Source organism: Myotis brandtii, unplaced genomic scaffold (assembly GCF_000412655.1).
Source record: "Myotis brandtii unplaced genomic scaffold, ASM41265v1 scaffold191, whole genome shotgun sequence".
Classification (NCBI taxonomy): Eukaryota; Metazoa; Chordata; class Mammalia; order Chiroptera; family Vespertilionidae; genus Myotis; species Myotis brandtii.
In genome coordinates, this window is record NW_005357115.1 from 6,275,666 (window position 1) to 6,295,734 (window position 20,069).

The 20,069-nt window shown below is 49.4% G+C and overlaps 1 protein-coding gene across 3 annotated transcripts in view; it reads left to right on the plus strand.

Moving 5' to 3' along the window:
• Positions 1-17,156, plus strand: part of PRKCE (protein kinase C, epsilon) — a 447,587-nt gene extending 430,431 nt beyond the window's left edge. The window contains exons 16-17 of one of the 3 annotated variants that reach the window (XM_005864781.2): positions 1,535-1,564; positions 13,857-13,933. In XM_005864781.2, coding sequence (XP_005864843.1) covers positions 1,535-1,549 — 15 coding nt within the window. In that variant the 3' untranslated portion in view covers positions 1,550-1,564; positions 13,857-13,933. Of the gene's footprint in view, positions 1-1,534; positions 1,565-13,856 lie in introns of all 3 variants that reach the window. The other 2 variants (XM_005864780.2, XM_005864779.2) reach the window with 2 other exon arrangements.
• Positions 17,157-20,069: the final 2,913 nt, after the last annotated feature.

The following is a 20,069-nucleotide window of genomic DNA, read 5'->3' on the forward strand; positions in this document are numbered from 1 at the left end:
GCTGACGCTCCCGGGCATCCGGTCAAGGGCCTGGGACTGTGAGGGAGTGCTCTCCTGTCCTGGGCTAGCTCCACTCGCTCCCTCCCTTCGCCCACGGGCATCACATCCGAATGCCACCAATCCCAGAAACCAGCTGGGTAGCTACTGTCCTACTACCCAGCTGGCTGTACTGAACCTGAGGGGGGTGTCTGTCTGAGTCAGGAAGGGGTTGGTTTTGCCTGGTGGTAGGTGGTGGAGATGAGGCTGGTAAAGGCCAAGTCACCCAGTCTAGGATCTAAGAAGAGCCAAGATGTAGTGACATGTTTTCTAGAGTCCTACCCACTCCCACTCCCACTCCCATCACAAGTTGGCTCCCCTCCTGGCAGAGCCTTCTGGTGGGCACAGCGGGTCTGTACTCTGCCGAGGCTGGGGTCCCTGGATCACCCCACGGGGGCTGAGTATGTGGGAGGGGGGGCACAGCTCCAGGGCCTGATTCCTGTCCCCTCCCCCGGCTTCACCCTCTGAAGATAGCACCAAGGAGATTGTCCAGATTCACAGCTGGAATTTGGCCTCTGGTCAGGTTCTGTCGCATACCTCCACTGGCTGCTGTCCCCTCCAGGCCTTTGGCTTCTTGAGATGTTTGCTAAACTGAGATATCTGCTCCCTGGCGCCTGAGCCTCGTCTAACCCCTGCCCTGATTCCCCAGCTGTCACTAGTTCACAGGGTTTCCTGCCTTCAGGTTTGTGTGTGCTTCTTTGCACTGGCCTCACCCCAAAACAATTTCAGTGGCCCCTGTTTCCACACAATTTTCCTCTCGCTTATCCTCCAGCTGTATTTTACATTCCCCCTCCTCCACCTTCCCTTTCATCCTCCTCCTGTTCACTCACACACTCTACTGATGTTGTACAAGTCATGTGCATCAACACTAAACCAAAGACTTGGTGCTGCCAGGCACTAAAATCCATGTTCTGGGGTGGCTGGCTTCAGAGTCAAGACACAGAGTGAGTGGCAGGCACCCAGCAGTGGGTGGGGGAAAGGAAAAGCCAGCAAGGCTGGAGCCAAGGCCTTTGATGTTGGAGGGGCTCCCATTGGGAAGAAGTAGCCAGGACAGTGGGTTGCAAGCAGCCAGGGAGAGAATTCATTGGTCTGTCCCACTGGGGATGGGGGTCCAAGGTGATGGCCTCATCTGGTTGCCAATAAAAGTAGCACATTTAGCTTTTATGTTCCTGGTGGGTTTGCCTTCTTTGGGACCATGGAGGGCAGAAGAGATATGTTTGGTGTGGTTGAAGGGCATCTTCTGACCTTGCAGATCTTGGAGGAATTTTGTTCCCTCCTAGCTTCCCTCCTGCATACTCCTCCTGTCCCCCCTCCATTTCCTCATTCAAAAAAAGCATTAGGCTCTGAGATTATGGCTCCCAGGACTTTGGGGGAAGCCAGTGGAGGAGAGGGAGATCTGCGTCCCAGAAACCTAGCTGTCCTCAGAGAAAGCCACAGGCAACGAGGGAAATGCTGGCCAAGTAAACTTCTCTTTGTGTGCGTGTTCTCTCTTTTCAAGTTTGCTTCAGTGTGAATGTCCCTCTTTAAGGTAAGGCCTCCAGAGTGGGGAGTCTCTCCAGGTAGGTGAGCCCTCAGGCCCGGTGACATGGAGGCCCCTTTCAACCTCATGGTCCGTGTTCATCCAGCCATCACACTGCATGGCGGGACGCCCAGGGAGGCCTTTCCTGCATGCTCCTGCATGACTGGGCTGTGCTGGGAGGAAACGGGGAAGTGGGCTTGAGACCCTCACACCCTCACCAACTTCGTGGCCTGAGGAGGAGCCCTGCTGAACAGGCAGCCCCTTCCCCTAAAGTCAGCCCCCTTGCCCAGGGACCACCTGACGGCATGGACCACAAAGACAGAGCCCAGGTGATCATTGCAGGCTGTCCCCATCCTCCACCTGGCAGAGCAGAAGCACGACCCAGACAACTCCTGAGCCCATCAGTTACGACAACCCCCTGACTGCTCATGCTGTAGTGAGAGCCGTTATTTTATTTTTTTAATATATTTTTATTGATTTCAGAGGGGAAGGTAGAGGGAGAGGTAGAAACATCAATGATGAGAGAAAATCATTGATAGACCCCACCAGGGATTGAGTCCGTAACCCAGGCATGTGCCCTGACCAGGAATCAAACCGTGACCTCCTGGTTCATAGGCCAACGCTCAGCCACTGAGCCACACCAGCCAGGCATAGTGAGAGCCTTTAGCATCCAAGAGGCTGCAAGGTCCCTCAAAGAGCTAGGACTCTGATGCAGGGCTGGAAGGCACAGGAAAAGTCCAGGAACCCGTTTGTGGTAGTTGTGGTGGCATGGTACAGTGAGCATGGTACTGGCTTTGACCTTAGAGAGACTGGGGTTGAGTAAAATTGCTATTATAGGAGAGCCATGTGAACCTGAAAATTCACTTCAACCCCAAATTTCTGGCCTCCCTGAGCCTCCCACCCCCCAACCTCCTTGCCTATGAAATGGGGATGAGAATACCCACTCACAGAATCATGAACAAGCCCAAGATACTTTGTTCACTGTAGATTCTCAGTACATGTCAGTTCCTATCTGTCCATTCACCACCCTACACCCAGCCTGTTAAAGCCCCTCTTCCTTTCATCCTGAGACTCCCAGAATTAACACTTCAGGAATGCAGGAGGCGGTATGAGGTTTGGAGACTGTAGAATCAGATGCGACCAGGTTCCAGTTTGTAGGCTCTTGGGAAAGTCATCTCATCTCTCTGAGCCTCAGTCTGCCAATCCATGGATTGGGAATAGTAGTATCTACCACACTGGGTTGCTGTGAAGAGTAAAAAGCTGAATTGTGTGAACTGATTAGACAGTCCTTGATGTACAGTGAGCACCGGGATGGTGTGATGCTGATAGCGAGGGAGACAGTGGAGGTCTAGGCAGAGGGAGGCTGCATGGAGCAATATCCCTGTTCCAAAGGGGTGGAGGGGCCAGGAGTTCAGATGAGTGAGGACACCATGCTGTAACATAAATACTTGAGGAATACTAGGTCATAGGGTAAATCCAGGACTTGACTTTGGGAGGGGTGTCTTGAGGTTTGGTAGAGGACAGAGGGGAACAGATGGCATGAAGAAGAAGCCTCCCCAGACAGGCTGGGAGGCAGGGCCTCTGTGTGTCACGAGGACCTCTTCCCACCTGCAGTCTTGGAGAAGATCCTGACCAGGTAGGGCCACTTGAACAGTGCCCTCCTGCCCATCTCTGCAGAGAAGACTAAAGGGTGGCCTGACAGTCAGGAGTGGAGGTACAGTCATCAGAGGCTGAGTAACGTGCATCAAAGTAAAGCAGAAAGAGCGTTAAACCTTCCCCATGGAGGGGCTTGGTCCTCTAGCCCTGAAGCCAGAATTTGCTCTTTGAAGGGTGCAGGCACCAAGGGACCTTCTACAAGCTGATCAGGTTCCCCCTACTCACCCCAACCTCCAAGTCCAGGACCTTGATTCTCCAGGGCACTTCTGTCATAGAGGAAAGAAGCACTTGGAAACCCATGGGAGTGGGAGGGGGGGCGGGGGGGGCGCGGTGATTAGTCCCCATTTACTTTCCATTGTGTGTGCTGGGGTAGCCAATGGTAATAATTGGAGATTTGGCCTAAACTTGACACTCGTGTTATTTTTGAATTCTGGGATTTTACAAACACACAATAGATTTGTGCAGTTTCATTAAGCTTCCACATCAACCTCAGTCTCTTCAAAGTGAGAAGACCTGGCCCACGCGAGCTGCAGCCACTGAGCCTCCATTGTTATTCTGGCTCCTCCTTGCTGGGACCTACTTTAATCACAAAGTGGTTTCCTCGGAGCACAGAGCTTGGATGTCAATGCCCTGTATTAGGTGAGCCCAGCTGGAGGAGTGGAGAGAATGGCCAGGACAGTGAAATATGTTTCTTGCTTTAAGTACAGAGATGGGAAGATAAGCCAGAGTAGGGCTTATCAACTGAGATGACTTACAAAATAAACCAGGCTTTGACTTTGGGCATCAGGCACAGACTGTCCCTCTCCCTCCCCACAGCTGCTGGCCTCTCATTGAGTGTTGCTTCCTGGAGAGGCGTGGCAGGTCTAGGCTATAGGTTCCCAGGTCCTGGGATGTGGGTGTTCCCCTTGATGCTTCAGAGTACAGCCACCCCAAACACGGGATTCCAAAATCTAGCCCCAGCTGTACCACAAGCAATGAGTTAAGAGGACAATGCTGGGCAGCGCTGGGTGCTGGTCCCTGCTGTTGGTATCTATGAGACCCCGAGCAAGTCGCTGAGTTTCTCTGCTCCCTTCCTGGAAAATGGGACCTTACACAATCCTGAAGATTTGTGCCAGCCACAGACACTGCATTTCAACATGCTGGAGCACAGGGATTTGAGGGTTTTAAAGTCAACGTTCCTGTAATAAAATGTGCATAGACTAAAACTTACTCACTTCAAGTGTACATTTTGATGCGTTTTAACAAACTGATGCACCCACGTAACCCCGAGCACAATGAGTAAAGAGGACGCCTCCAGCGCCCAAGCGGTTCCCAAGCGCCGTAGACAGCTCTCTTCTAGATTTCATGTATGTGGAGCCGTGTAGTGTGCACTCTTTTGTGTCTGGCTTCTTTCATTCAGCATCATGTGTTGGCAATTTGAGGACTGTATTTTTAACTTTTTCTTATGGAAAATTTCAAATATGTACCAAAGTAGAGAAAAAAGTAGAGAGAATCCCCATGTGTCCATCACTCACATCAATTAGCAAGATCTGCTTACTCAGTTAGGGGAGGGCTTTTTCTTTTTTTTTAATTATATTTTTATTGATTTCAGAGAGTAAGGGAAAGGGAGAGAGAGACTGAAACATCAATTATGAGAAAGAATCATTGATTGGTTGCCTCCTGCATGCCCTACACTAGGGATTGAGCCCGTGACCCAGGCCTATGCCCTGACCAGGAATCGAACTGTGACCTTCTAGTTCACAGGTCAACGCTCAACCTCTGAGCCATGCTGGTGGGGCAGGAGGGCTTTTTACCTGTTAGTTTCACAGCTGCATCCTCGGCAGTGACTCCTGGCACATAGTAGGAATTTACTCTATGTTTGTGGAATGAATGGTGTAGATCTACAGTGTTTTTCCAGAGAATGTTTCTCTCTTAGCTCCATTTCTAAGTTCTCTTCTCACCTTTTCTGGCCCAAGACTGATTCCAGGTTATGCCTGGGAATTTGGGGGCAACAAGATCCTGCATTAGGAAACCTGAAATCATTTAATGGTAAAAGGAGGTGGGTGACCTCATCTTGACTTGAGAGGCATATATTACAGTGTTTACAGTTCCTATTTCAAAGGCAGCAAGCAGAGCAATAATGAATCCTGGGCCAAAAGAACTGATCTCTATCTAGAATGTTTTCAAAAATAAGGAGGGAAAAGACTTGTGAGTGGAGGAGCAGGGCCTTGCCAGGGCCAGATTGCAAAGTTTTTCCTTTGGGTACCAACAGTTATCCCTGGAAAGCTAAAGCCAACAGCTGTCAATAATAACACTGCTTTGAAAAGTAGCTGATAAATGAGCAAGGGTCCCGTGGGTTAGAGGCAGAACGGGGCCAGGTTTGCCACTCTGTGCCTAACACATTCAGCAGGAGACACGGGTCCTGCCGCGGCACGTCTGCTACGTGGGGCCAGCTCGCTGCGGGGCCTGGCTCGGGAGCTCAGGCCTCAGGCAGGCCGCGGCAGGCAGGGCACGGTCTCCTCCGGAGGCTTTTTATTCCTGGATATCCACACTGTTTTCCACACCTTTTCAGTTCCAGGCACCACTACTGAGTGCCCCTTTATCCTGCTTCGGGGTCTACCCAACAGTGGGTTGTAAAATCAATTTAGTGTGCCAGGTGCAGACAAACTTTTAATGAAGGATGAGATGGAATGGGATGGGAAGGGAAGGGAAGGGAAGGGAAGAGAAGGGAAATGAGACCAGAACATGGAATGCATCACACAGAATAAAGGTAGTTTAGAGCTTGCTGAATCTTTTCTTAGGGTGTTACAATGAGGTGCTGTGCACGAGGTCATATATAAAATGCATTTTTAACTGTTGCTTATAATGGAAAGTTTTGAAGGGCAATGCCTCTCTTCACCCTGATGTCTAAGAGATGACCCCAATAGGCGTCGTGGGAATGGCGGCCTCGTGCATGGTGAGGGGGACAGGGCAGAACGCAGCTGTTTGTTTCTTTCTTTGTAACACGGCAGCAACACTCCTGGCAGAGCCACTCAGGCCTTTGCACACGTGAACGCATTGACGCCTCTCGGCAGGAGGCAGGCCGCCACACGCCAGGGACAAGGGCCTGGGGGTCAGAACAAGCTGAATTCATTCCTGGCTCTTTCCTCCGGCTGGCGTGCACCTTGGGCCAGCCGGTTCCTAATCTTAACAGTGGGGGTTGTGGCCTCCAGTCGGGTTGTGTGTGAGGTTCAATGAGTCAGGCAGGTAAGGCACTTAGGAAAAGTGAGCTTTATTCTACTTTCCACATGAAGACACTGAAGCTGTGCCAAGCACTGTGCTGGTACTAGAAGTACAAAACAGCCAGCCACACAGACCCAGCTTCCAGCCCAGTGGCCAAAACAGTGATGGAGTAAGTCAGTACCTAGTCACACTGACGAGGAGGCCAGGAAAGAGACGCATGGGGCGATCCAGCTGTGGGAGAGGAACCAGCCTGGGTTGTGGGCGGTTCCCCCGGGAAGGGGCATTCCTTTCCCACGTAGCAGCGCATGACCCTCCTCGTGAGTGGCCTCAGGAGTTTCCGAGCTCCTTTGCTGCATTTGAGAGGGAAATGGACCCTCCTCTGCTCTCGTTTCTGGTCTTGGAGGGTGGTGAGCTCACCGGTGTGAAAAAAACAACTGCCCTCTGCCTCCTCTGGGGACTCAGCAGCATCCATGTAATTAACCGGGAGCTTCCCAGGCCGGGCTGTGACCTGGGCACCGCCAGCAATGAAAGGTGCAGCCGGTGGGACTCACCCTGAGACGCCACTCTCGCTGGGGAGCCCAGACTCATGGGGCCCTTAGAGGCTTGGTGGCTCTTCACCTCTGCATGCCAGCAACCGAGGCCACCATGGCTGTCTCCTTTGGACCACGGATTGGCCAGGAACCAAGTGGCTTCCCATTGTTGAATGCCATGAAACTAATCACTTGTGCTTAAAGAGCAAAGGGGTCTCGATTTTCTGCTCCCCTAAAAGGTGGAAGCAACTTTGCCAAGTAGAGTTCACAAACTGGAGAATTATGCAACCCATTCATTTAAAAATTAGGAGATCTGCCATGAGTCTTTGATATCATCCTCCTGAACAAAATGAATCTCTCCTAACATGATGAACAAGGTAATATTCCTCCTAACATGAGCCTCTGCTATCATTCTCCTGGATAAGATGGAAAACGTGACCATGGCTGGTTGACTCGCAGTGGATTTAACCACACTCCCAAAGTGTGCTGGCGGGGCTGGATGTGAGCTTTGTCAGAGCGCTGTTTGTAGAGGGCAAGGTAGAGGGTTCTGAGCCTGACCCCGTCTTACATACTATTTTTATGAGCATCTTGATAGAGAGATGGGAGGCATGCAATCAAATATTAGGGTGACCAAAAGCTGAAGGATATAGCAGATAAAGATAGGATGAAAGAATTGAAATGACATTTTCCTAGTACTTTAGAGTTCAAGTGAGCTTTACTTAGAGGCTCTCTTAAAACCCTCGGCAATCTAGGTATATTTATTATCCCCATTTTTTGCTAAATAAATCGAGATTCAGAGAGGGAAATTATAGAATCATTATTTATGGTGATCTTGACAGGCTAGAAATAAATACCAAAATAAGAAGAAATCAAGGCTAAACATAAAGGGTCACATTTAGATTAGAAAAATCAATTTTTAGGAATTGGGGGTATGTGTTCGTTTCCTAAGGTTACCACAACACAATATCACACACTGGGGGGATTGGAATAACAGAAATGCAGTGTCTCACTTCTGGAGGCTAGGTGTCAGCTGGGCCATGCACCCTCTAAAACCCACAGGGGAAGAGTCCTTTCTATCCCCTTCAGCTCCTGGTAGCCCACATGTTCCTTGGCTTATGGCAGTACCATGGCTCTTCACGTGACTTTCCCTCTGAGCATATCTATCTCTGTGTCCAAATGTCCCCTGCTTACAAGGTCACCAATCATACTGGGTTAAGGTCCACCCTAGTGACTTCCTCTTAATTTGAGTACATCCGTAAAGACCTTAATTCCAAATCAGGTTCCATTCTGAGGTACTGGGAGTTAGGATTTCAACATATCTATTTGGGGGACACAAGTCAACCTATAACAGGGTTCCATTGGATTGGTACAACTGTGATTTATCACAGCTATGTAAGAAATGATAAAACCTTGATAACTATCTTAGACATCGGTTTAATTTGAGGGTTTCCATCAGGTAGAGGGTCATGCCATTGAACATGGCAATGCTCAGATGAGAATGGATCAGCTTTGGCCACCACATTCTAAGAAGGAGGTGGATGAAGGACAGTAGGGAACCACAGAGACATGGACAAGACAGGTGCTGTGACGGTTCTGTGGGCAGCCCAGGGCAGCATGAATTATCTGTACCTTTTGCTCTGTTTTCTATAAAAGAAGTCCAAGAGTATGGCCAGTTCCTGGTTAACAAAATTTAAAGGGGAGGGGGATGGAGGACTATGTTTAGAGAAATTCCTAGGTAAATGGTAGTTAACTTGAAATTCTTTTCCAACCCAGCATTCCAGCCAGGCAAGACACTATGGAGCCAGGCTGCAGTTAACTGATGTTGCGAAAGCATTCTCGTTGTTGAAATTCTTGCCTTTTCTTTTAGAATATTGTAAAAAAGGAAAATGGAGTGCAGATAAGACTATTGACATTTCAAAGCTAGGAGGAATTTTGGGTTTGACTGTTACAGTAAATGAAATTATTTTGAGCAAATGGATATCAGGTGTCTGCTGTGCATCCTGCTTTGCACTAGGTACCTGGAGGGATATGAGAGAATATTAGGAAACACGTAGACTATTAGAGGAAGGGACCAAATGTGGGATCCAGGAGGTACTATGGGGGCTGGGAAGAGGGTGAGATGGGGTGAGGCTGGTGTCAGGGGAGACTTGGGGAGTTGGAACGGGATATGGGACCTTGAGGAAAGCTGGCATTTTGGTGACCAGTGCTGGTCACAGTCATGGGCAGGACACCCCTGGCTTGTAGTCATTCTACCTAGGCTCTTGCTGTCATTCCAGGCAGAGGTGAAGAGGTGGGCAGGGACAGCAAGGCAGCCACATGACAGCCAGTCCCGTGCCTCAGCCTGTAATCAGGTGGTTCTCTAGGGCTTTAAAACAGAACTATCTGTTGCTCTCTCCTGACGATCGAATGGAGACAGAAGCAGGCATCACTGGCTCCTCTGAGGGCTTGTGTTTGTGACCTCAGTACAGGGAGGGCCAGGAGAGACTTGCATTGGCCATAGAGGAAGCAAGCACTGAGGAAGCATGCCTGTCCATGTCTGTGCCTGGCTCCAAGCCCTGGCACACCCGGCTGAGACCCAGGGCTCAGTGGCCTCGGAGTGCTTTGTAAGATGAGCTCAGTGGCTTTGCTTCTGAGATGCCATTTCTCAGAAGGCTGTGGAGTGACGTCAGCTCAGTGACGAGGGCATGGGGCAGGAGGCAAGGAGGGGAGAGGGTGTTCCAGGCAGAGGACCAGCTGTGAAAGGCTTGGAGGCAGGAGACAGCCAACGAGTCCAGAGAACTGCATGGGAAATGAAGCTGGGCAGATAGGCAGGGACAAGATCCTGAAGGGCCTTAGAAGTGTGTGTGTGTAAGAACCTGGGCTTTCCCCAAGAGCAGCGAAGTGCTGATAGAAGAACCTCAGTCACTGGAGGAAGCACTGGAATGTTTGGATTTGGAGGCAGACAGAGAAATGTAAGATGTAGTCCCTGCCCCCAGCAGCGCATGGCGCTGATGGGCAGATCACATGGACTGTGCTGGGTAACAGCCACGCTGCCCGTGGTGCCTGCCCATGGCACACAAGCTCTGAAACTCAGAGGCAGAGTGGAAACTCACATTTATTGGGTGCCTGTTAGTATCAAGGGCACGGAGGCACCTAACATTTGGCCTCTCAAGGCACCTGTTACCACCTGCATTCTACAGATGAAAAGATCAAGGCTCAAAGAGTGACTTCACACGGTGTCATATAAGCAGAAAGGGACAGTGCAGGGACAAGAAGTCAGCGGGTGCTCTTTCTCCTCCTCTATGCAGCCTCTCCTCGGTGTGGGCCAAGGGCTGGGGGATGGCTTCATGGGAAGTTATGGTTTGAAGAGTTAGAAGGTTGTTCCACGTGCCACGGTGTCACCCTTCAGGCTGTGCAGTGTGGGCTGAGTCTGGCTTAGACATTAGGGAGGCGTCTGGGATGACCAAGGGGCTAGGGGACCAGGGAGTGTCTCTGGGAGTTTGCCCATTGGAATCTTGGAGTCAAGTTTTGTGCCTGTGAGGGAGGCAAGCAGCTTCCCAAAGAATAAAATCAGTGAGTGAAGGATATAATCCCCAGTTCTCCTCAAATTTGGGAATGTTCATTGCTGCATACTAGTACCTGCTATGACTAGGCAGTGATGTTTCCCAGAGATAACTGCTTTGGAAAACTTCCCACGTCTCTAAGGTGAATAATCAGGAATGGCACATAGTGTGGATGCTGGCTATTTGACGTGGAAAGGAGGAGCTGGCATGCACCTAAGATGTCCAAGGAAAACAGGGCCTGGGCCAGGTTGCATAAGCGGGTGGATGAGCCAAGAACGTTTTCCTGTAGAGCTCTTAAAGAATGGCACCTCGCTCAGATGCCACAGGCGATTCTGACCCCTGGAAAGTCCAGAGCTGAGCGAGATGGCTCCCCAAGGTAGCCTGCCACGGAGCTAGAGGTGCTCGGAGAATGGCATTCCTGGCTGTGTTGACTGAGCCTGATTCCTGGCACATAACCAGCGAGTTGTGAAATTCAGATATCGTATGGAATCTAGGTCTGTCACATGCTTAGCTGACCTCAGGAAACAAAACCCGTGTCCATGACTAATAGACACCAATGACTGAAAGGTGAAGCACGAACAAGTAGATAAACAGGGAGGGCCGATGCCAGAGCCTTGCAGATTCCCTGGGAGCTCCCCCTTGTCGGTGACCGGTGAGAGTGAGCCGGCACGGAGGGGGTCCTGCCCTGAAAGGACAGGAGACCTGGGCATGGCCCGCCCTTGGTGATGTTACATTGCATTTTCCTCCTGCCCCATCTCTTGGCCTCTCTTGTTCACCCAACTCCTGCCCCTCCTACCCGCCGGTCCCCTTTGCTCTCCTGCCCCTAATAGGGATGCCCATGGCTGCCTTCTGGGATGATCCTCAGTACTTCCCGAGGCATCGCCACCTTCTCCCCCTCCCACACCTCCTTCTGGACTCATTTCATCCCGCATCGCAGGCCCATACTCTGTAACCCCTCCCCACTCAAAGTGCACCCATCCCTCCTTCAATAGAGACCTTCGGGAGAGGCATCACTACACCTTCGCCCTCCCGGTACCGGCCCTCCCAAGTCCCATGTGAGTCACTGTGAGGGATGGGCTTCTTTTCCCCTCTGACGTCCATCTCCTCTCCGGCCATTTTCCTCTTGCTCTGTACACACTAGAGATATGAAACAGATAGTCCTCGTGCCTGGGGCCAGCCCTCCTGTAGAGGTGACTAAGCCACTAGGCTTGCCCATTTCAAGGACAACATGTTTCCTTCAGCTGCAGATCCTGTCCCCACCACTCAGGTTCTCTGTATCTCCCTCTGTCACCCCTCCAAGGTCTCTGACACCTACCTACTGTGCAGCTCAAGCCCAGGGAGAAGATGCCAAGCCGCCCTGATGGGTTCTGGAAGATTATCTCATCCCTGCTCCATGCTGCCCATCTGATTCTGATTTCAGTCCTGGACAATTTGCACACAGTCTCCCCTGCTGAGCTCGCCCGGTCCACATCACGCACACTCTCCTCCACCCGCAGATCGGTGCCACCAGGCTGGCCCGCTGGCAAGCCTTCCTGGCTTTATTGCAGTCTAGCGGCTTTACCTAAATATCTCCTGATAGAATCTGACCCTGGCCATGGCTTCCCACTTCTCCAGTCAAGGCACTGGAGGCATCACACTGGGACCTGCACTTGAGTCTGACTCTGCTCTTAACTAGTTGGCTGACTCTGGCAAGTCACCTCTGTGAACTACGGTTTCCTCATCTGTGCAATCAGGATAATAATACCCCGTTCCAAGGATCTAATGAGCAAATGAACATGAAGGTGCTGTCAACTGTAAAGCAGCATCCCAAGCCGGGTTCTGCGGAACTCTGCTTCAGGAGAAAATCTATGTCGGGTTTGAGGAGGGCTGACCTAAGCAACATGAACTGGGTTTCCTGGCTCTAGGATGTCTCAGAGCCTTTAATTTGCCAACGTGCATAGCAAATGCAGGCAAGGCACAGGGTACACAATAAAGCTTTATCTCAAAACCACTTTTTTCATAGACTACTTATTCACATATTTTAAGTTACTATTTTCTACAGATCAAAGCACCTATTAATAGTATGCCTCCTACAAATAATAATGCTAATCTTTCCACAAAATTGATTCCATCATCCAGGTCTCTGGTCCTGAGTAACACCAGTCAGTCTGTTTCTTAAAAAGTATTACCGGCACCCTTCCATCTTCTCAGCTTTGCGCTGTGGACTGTGGGGGACAGGGGCCTGGTTTGGAAGGCTCCACAGTCGGACTCCACTCTGGCCTCCCGCCATCCTCACGCTGGACTCTGCCCCAGGCAGCGTGGGGAACCCATTGTCCTGTGTACACATCCTTCCTGCTCCTGCCCCCTGCTTTCGTCCCATTTTTCTTCCTGACAAGGTGCCTGTCTCCCATCTCTACCAACACGATTGTGACTCAGTCTTCAAGTCTCAGCCAAGCCCTCACTTCTCCATGCAAGTTTGTCTAACCAATGCAGACTGTCCCGGCAGGAAGACTGGCTCCCAAAGCAACTGGAAACCCCTAGAGGCAGAGAGCATTAGATACACTTCCTGTTTTCTCCCCCAACCAGGATTTGTGTGATTGCCCTAAACCCTACTTTGGTAGCTTGAACCTCCAACGGCGGGGATGAGAGGGAGGGGTCCTTCTGAACTGGGTGGGTTTATTTGCACCATCAGTTATTCAGTACACGTTTATCATTGGGAACCCAAGGTTGAGTAAGATAAGGCCCCTGCCTTTAAGAACCTCTTGGTCGAGACAAAAACATAAATAATTCATTGCGAGCTAGAGTGCTGAGTGTAACAATAGAAATAATATGGGAGCACAAAATAGGGTTCATGGTGAGAGCAGCTTAGGACCAAGGCAGGATTCCCAGAAGACATTCCCACCCCTGTCCATGGCAAAGTTATGGGGGTCTACCTATAGGGGAGAAAAAGCACTGGAAACTTTGTGGGAGGGGATTTGAGTTTGTTACCATGTTTACAGAGAAGGAGATATCAATGAAGCCAGAGGGTTAGGGCAGGCGCTGGAAGGGGGAGTGTGAGATGGGAGCTATGCATCCCACTCTCCCAAATACACACACGCGCACACATGCACACACACACAGTCTGTGGGAATCCCACTTCCCTGCTTTTCCATCGTACCCTTTCACTCCTCCTTCCTTCTCACCTGGATTCATTTTTTTTCCTTTCCAAGTCCTCTGTTGCCTTCTGGTCCTGGGGCCATCCATTGTGACCTCATTGGAACAGCTCTGTGTCTGCTCTCAGTAGCTAGTGGCCTGCTTTGGCGAGAGGCTGGTCAGCGCGATGCCCACTCCCTGTGGGGGGCCCTGGGGAGGGAGGTCAGCCTGGAGTCAGTGCTTTCTCTTTTCTTCTCACAGAAAACCAAAAGAGACGTCAATAACTTTGACCAAGACTTTACCCGGGAAGAGCCAGTACTCACGCTTGTGGATGAAGCAATTGTGAAGCAGATCAACCAGGAGGAATTCAAAGGTTTCTCCTACTTTGGTGAAGACCTAATGCCCTGAGCGTTCCCCCCCGCCCCCCAGGTGGAGTTTGGTGATGCTGCAAGAAGGGGTGCCGTGAAGATGGCTGTTTTCCAGAGGCTCAGAAGGTCTTGAACTACTTCTCCTCCCCGGAGCCCCGATCCCTGTCCACTCTATTTATTGCATTCCCTTAGCCCAGGCCAGCTCCTGCCTCCTCCTGCCTGGTGACCAGAAGGCACTCTTGGCTCTCGGCTCACCGGGAAAGCAGCACCGTGTTGGGCCGGCAGTTAGCTGGACACGTCGCTGTGTTTGGTCTGTTGGGGAGCCTGTTTCTACTTCTCAGGGGCTCCTGGCAGTGAAGCGACTTCAGTTCTTTCACTGCAAAGGAAAATGTAAAAGGCAAACAAGAAGACTCGGGCTCTGCAATTGAACGTAGAATTCCAACAACTCTTGCTTCTCATCCCTCCAGTCCTCCCCGCCTGCCATCCTCTGCCCTTCTGTGCGGGGGAAGAGACTGCTGCTTCAGCCTGAGGGGGGCGCCCTGAGGTGCCTGTGAAGGAGAGAGACTGGGCGATGCGCAGGTTGGCTGCCTGTGGTGGTGTGTCTGGAATGGCTAATTCTTGCTTGCTTTGGTGTTGGCTTGGGGGCATGCCAAAGTTGTGGAAGCATGTATCTTGTGGAAGAAATTACTCTTTTTGAAAAAGAAAATTCGATTTTGCACTCTCTTAACGTTTGGAAAAGATATCCTCAAATTTGCTAATTGGCCAACAGATACAGATTCCAGTGTTAATACAGGTTGATATTAAAGGGCTAATATGCAACGAGAAACCAGTTGTCCAAGCTTTATACTCCTAATGCATTGGTGGCACACGGGGGCTGTACGAATTGAGAGAAAAGGAAACAAGCGTGGTCCTCGTTATTAACATTCTGCCTGAATACGAAGGCCGCCGCCCTGATGGCCACGACCCTGGGGTTCTCGAAAAACTCAGCTCCCAAATTCTCTTTCCAGTTTCGTCCTGAGTTCCCAGCATAAACTCTATTTATTTTCTGCAGCAGTGTGTTATTTTTGCGCACTTCTACAAAATGGTAGTACTACTGTGTTGTGGTTTTTAAACATTAAACATGTAAAGTTGAATATGAAATACCTGCTTTTGGAACAAGCAGAATGAGGTTAAACATGAGTCCTGCAGAGCGTGTCAAGAGACTGAAAAGCAACTTGCCTGGAAACTGACAATGTGGCCGGACGGACTGGGAGGCTTGTTCCTGTGTGACGCGGAAAGGCACCTCATGTGGACACTATTTAATGGATGCGATGTTACCTCCTGTAGATATGCTAACAGTGTTACATTCTTTTATTCCCAAGAGTTCTCTGTGGCTTTGTGTATATGTTTCCCGGAGGTCATTTGATTATCTATTTTGCTGATTTAGCAGGGAATGGAATCCATTCCAACTGTTGCACGTGGATTTCCCAGCTGCCCCTAAATATATATACTTGTGAGTGGCAAAGTGGCACCCACGAAGCTTTTTGCCTTTTGTACATTTGAGATTTTTGTATATAGTGTTTGCTGCAAGGCCTGTGGAATTAATTCATTGAATTTAGAGGTATCAACTGCTGCATGTTCAGGCATATTATAAAACTTTAGTCTATGAAAGAATAATTCTAATAACGTCCAGGTGCAATACTCTGTATGTGTATTGGTTCAAGTTACCGAGAGATAAGTTGTGTTTGTTTCTTGGGGGGGGGGGCGGTCAGGGAGCTCCTGTGTATTGTTTATTTCTTTTTGGTTTGTTTTAAAAGATGTAAACATATATTAAGCTATATTAAATCTCACATATAGTTCTCCTGGGCTCTATTCTGCCCTGATAGAGATGGGGAAGAGAAAGGAATGTTTTTGGATGGTGGTGTCAAAGCCTGGACAGTGACCAGCTCGAGCCCATAGGGAGTTGCTGTCCGTATTTGCACCTGGCGGGTCATGGCCTTTGTTACTAATGGTGACATTCAGTTCTCTTTTGTTTTTATTTTTTAAAAACTCAGGTGTAATTATTATCTGTTCTTATGATAATTTCAAATACTATGCTCTATCAATTTGTGTGTTTGGCACACCAGCGAAGTGATGAAGAACAGTGGATTAATTTAATTTATCTTCGGTAACTTGACGTGCTGGGGAGAGACTATCTTTTGGAGTTGAGTACAAGCACAGAAACATCTTCATGGTGGCATCATCTCATTTTTTTAGGAAGACATGACAATACTGCCCATCATACTCATGCCTCACTACTGCTCTCTCTTTTTCCTCTGCTTCCCTGGCCATGAGGAACTTTGAACAACCAGGCCAGCTCCAACTGCAATGCCCAATGGCCTTGTCCAAGGACGTGGTGGTGGTCCCATGTCGGCGGGGGTTGGACCCTTTCAACAGGACAACTGGCATTTTTGCTGGGAAGTCAAATAAGAATACATTCCACCCAGCAGCTCCAGGCAGTCAGTCAATAGGTTGCCTGGCCCAGTGACAACCCCGTCAGTACCCGAAGCGCCATGCTTGCTGGGACGCCTCCTCCTTGGGGCTGGAGCTGGTCAAGCTCTCACACTGGCGGATTCAAATCCCATGTTGTCTATAGGAAAAGGCTTGTGTGTTCCTTGAGTATTCATTGCTTCATTTTAGTTTTCACAAGCGTTTGGAAGCAGACACACTGTTACATTTCTGCTGATTCTAATCTTTCCAGCTCTCTCTCTCTCTCTCTCTCTCTCTCTCTCTCTCAAAGAAAAATGGAGTGTAAAAAAAAAGCCAAAACACATATGAAGGATAGCTGTCCTCCTGTGTTCTCTCATGATGGAAGTGAGAAACCTTGTGGAGTGGAAACATAACTTTTTCCTCCAAAGGTGAAAAAAATCAATGCATTCTTGCTTTAAGGAAAAACAGAAGAAAGCTAAAAAAGAAATTACCTCTTTTTAAATTATGTGCAAAATAATTCTGGCTAAATAGAAAAGGTATTCAATTTTAAGGATTTTCTTTCTTTTTTTTGTATTGTGATGCTTTAATTTGTACATTTTTTCCCCTTTCTGGATGTAATTTTAATCTCTTGCCATTCATTAGTGTTATTTCATTGTAAACATTATTGTGCCAAATGTACTGTATTCAAAAGGATGTGAATGTGTATGTTTTCCGAACCTAATAAATACAATGATGTTAAATCTTATTTCTCAGTCTCAGTGAACATTTTTGTCTCCCCTGTGAGTGGCAAGGTGGCACCAGTGGAAACCTAGACATCGTTTCCACTTTCCCCTTGTCCTTTGACGATGCACAAAGGAGGCCAGTAACCTGATTTGCACACTCCCCTTGTCCACCTCAGCCTCGCCTCTGCTCTGGGACTGCCGGCCAGAGGGATGAAGGGGCCTGCGTGGGCTGGATGTGGCGCCGGCTGCCTCGGAAGGAGCTGCTTGGGACACAGGCAAGCAAAGCAGGCAGCACCCTGGTTCTGTCTTCTCCAGAACCAGTGCTGGACCTCCTTGCAACCGATGCTCAGTCAAGCCTCTTCAGGACTCAGTCTCTGACCTGCTACTCAGAACCTGGAGTCCAAGAAACTCCTCCCAGGCTGAGAGCCCCTGCAGGCTGGGCGGGGAGTGCAGACTGGCCAGTGGGGTTTCATGCTAAGCTACTGTCCACCTCCCCTCTCAGCCACCTGAGTTCCTCCTTCACTCTGGGACTCCCTCCCTCCCTCTTCATCATGTTGTGCTGGCTCTCCAAGGCTGCTGCTCCTCTTCTTTCTCCAGCACGGATTTTTCAAGAACATTTGAAACTCAAAGGCATACTTGAGTTCACCAGAAATTTCAAGGAACCAAAACTCCCTGTTCTGTAAGAGTGTGGGAATGATTGCAGTTTTACTATGTGTCATTCTCAGAGGACGGGATGACACAACTTGTCAGCCCACAAAGTCACTGCTTCATACGCCTGCCGCTGGCTTCGGCATGTATATCATCCTGCAGGCGCTTTCCTCTCACAGTCTTCCCCTCCCAGCAATGTGGCCTGGCTCCCTCAAGACGTGAGCATGGACCTCAGACCCACCTCACGAAGAAGGTTGTGCTTATCACAGAGTTTCCTCTTTGATCGGGCAACTGTTCCTAGGGAAGTGACCACCCCAGGAGAAGCAAGCTTCCCATCAGTGTGTCTGTCTTACCACGAATTTATGTGAAAGTCAGGGGAAACAAATTAAAAGGAGCTGTTCTGCCAAGGCCAGAAGACGGCTCCGGGCATTTCACCAAGTGAAAAATGACCCGTCTACACCTCTCTCGCCCAGTGGCCCAGAGACCCGCTCCAAAGTCCTGGCGATGCGAGAACTCGTCCTCCCAAATCCATGTGCTCCACGAATCACACCGAAGCTATAAGAAAGGCCAATTGCTCATTAGCATCCCTGGTTTGGACTTTCTCCCCCAACCTCAACCACGTCCCAGGCACTGGCAGGTCTGTTCCAGGGAAGCCCTGGCCACTGGTCCCTGGCAAGGGTTAGATGCCTGTCTGTGTGGCTGTGCCCTGAACTGAGAAACAGCAGAGGGAATCTGTGGGAAGAATGCCCCTTCTCTATGTCCTTGCACCCGAGGACAGTCCGTACTTGGCTTACCAGCACCTGAAGTTCTCATGCAATAAAATAACAGGAGGCATGTGCTGCCCTGGCGCTTACCGTGGCAAAGAGGTGGATTGGAAAGAAGGCTTAGAAGCCACATTATGAATTCTGTTTTTTAGTGTAAAGCACTTTAGCCTAGAATCTAGCCTATAGTCTAGTCCAGTGATGGCGAACCTATGACACGCGTGTCAGAGGTGACACGCGAACTCATTTTTTTGGTTGATTTTTCTTTGTTAAATGGCATTTAAATATATAAAATAAATATCAAAAATATAAATCTTTGTTTTACTATGGTTGCAAATATCAAAAAATTTCTATATGTGACACGGCACCAGAGTTAAGTTAGGGTTTTTCAAAATGCTGACACGCCGAGCTCAAAAGGTTCGCCATCACGGTGCTGTCCTCTCCTCTGTTTTTACTCTTTTTACTTATGCTCTCCCCTCTGTCTGAAGTGCCATGTCCCCTGCATGTCACCAGACTGACTCTTGCTCCTTTAAAAAGACTCAGCTCAGCCCCTACCCTCATTCCATCCCATCCCAGGCTAGGAGACTTCCCTGGAATCCCGAGTCCCTGCCTGAGTCACCGTCCCAGTAATGAAAATTTAAATCAAACCTCATTACCACATCACAGCCACCAGAATGACTCCATAAAAAAGGCAGACATAGCAAGTTTGGAGCCATCAGAACTTCTAGTGTTTCTGGTTGGAATATAAAATGGTGTAACCACTTTGAAAAACTTGGACGGTGTCTACTATAGTCAAATGTGCAGACCCTGGACTCAGCCGAAAATTCCATCAGCGGCAGAATAGGCAAATGTGGACTCTTTCTGCAAGAGAGCCCATGTTGCAGTGAGAATGAATGATTTCGTTACACACAACAACAGGTGAATCTCACAATGTGATGATGAGTTTAAGAATCCAGGCACAGTGGGGAACAGACTAATTCCAGTTACATCAAGTGTAAAAACAGGCCGTCTATGCTGCCTGAAATAGGCCAGTGGTTGCCCTTTTGGAGGTGGAGAGGTGGTGACTAGGCATGGGCACCAAAGAGCTTCTGGGGTGCTGGTTTGGTTTTCTGAGCTGGGACCTGGCAAAAGGGTATGTTCACTTTGTGATTGTTCATTGAGCTGTACCCTTAGGATCTGTGCACTTTGCTTTAAGAAAGCCTGTCTGTGTGGCTGTGCCCTGAACTGAGAAACAGCAGAGGGAATCTGTGGGAAGAATGCCCCTTCTCTATGTCCTTGCACCCGAGGACAGTCCGTACTTGGCTTACCAGCACCTGAAGTTCTCATGCAATAAAATAACAGGAGGCATGTGCTGCCCTGGCGCTTACCGTGGCAAAGAGGTGGATTGGAAAGAAGGCTTAGAAGCCACATTATGAATTCTGTTTTTTAGTGTAAAGCACTTTAGCCTAGAATCTAGCCTATAGTCTAGTCCAGTGATGGCGAACCTATGACACGCGTGTCAGAGGTGACACGCGAACTCATTTTTTT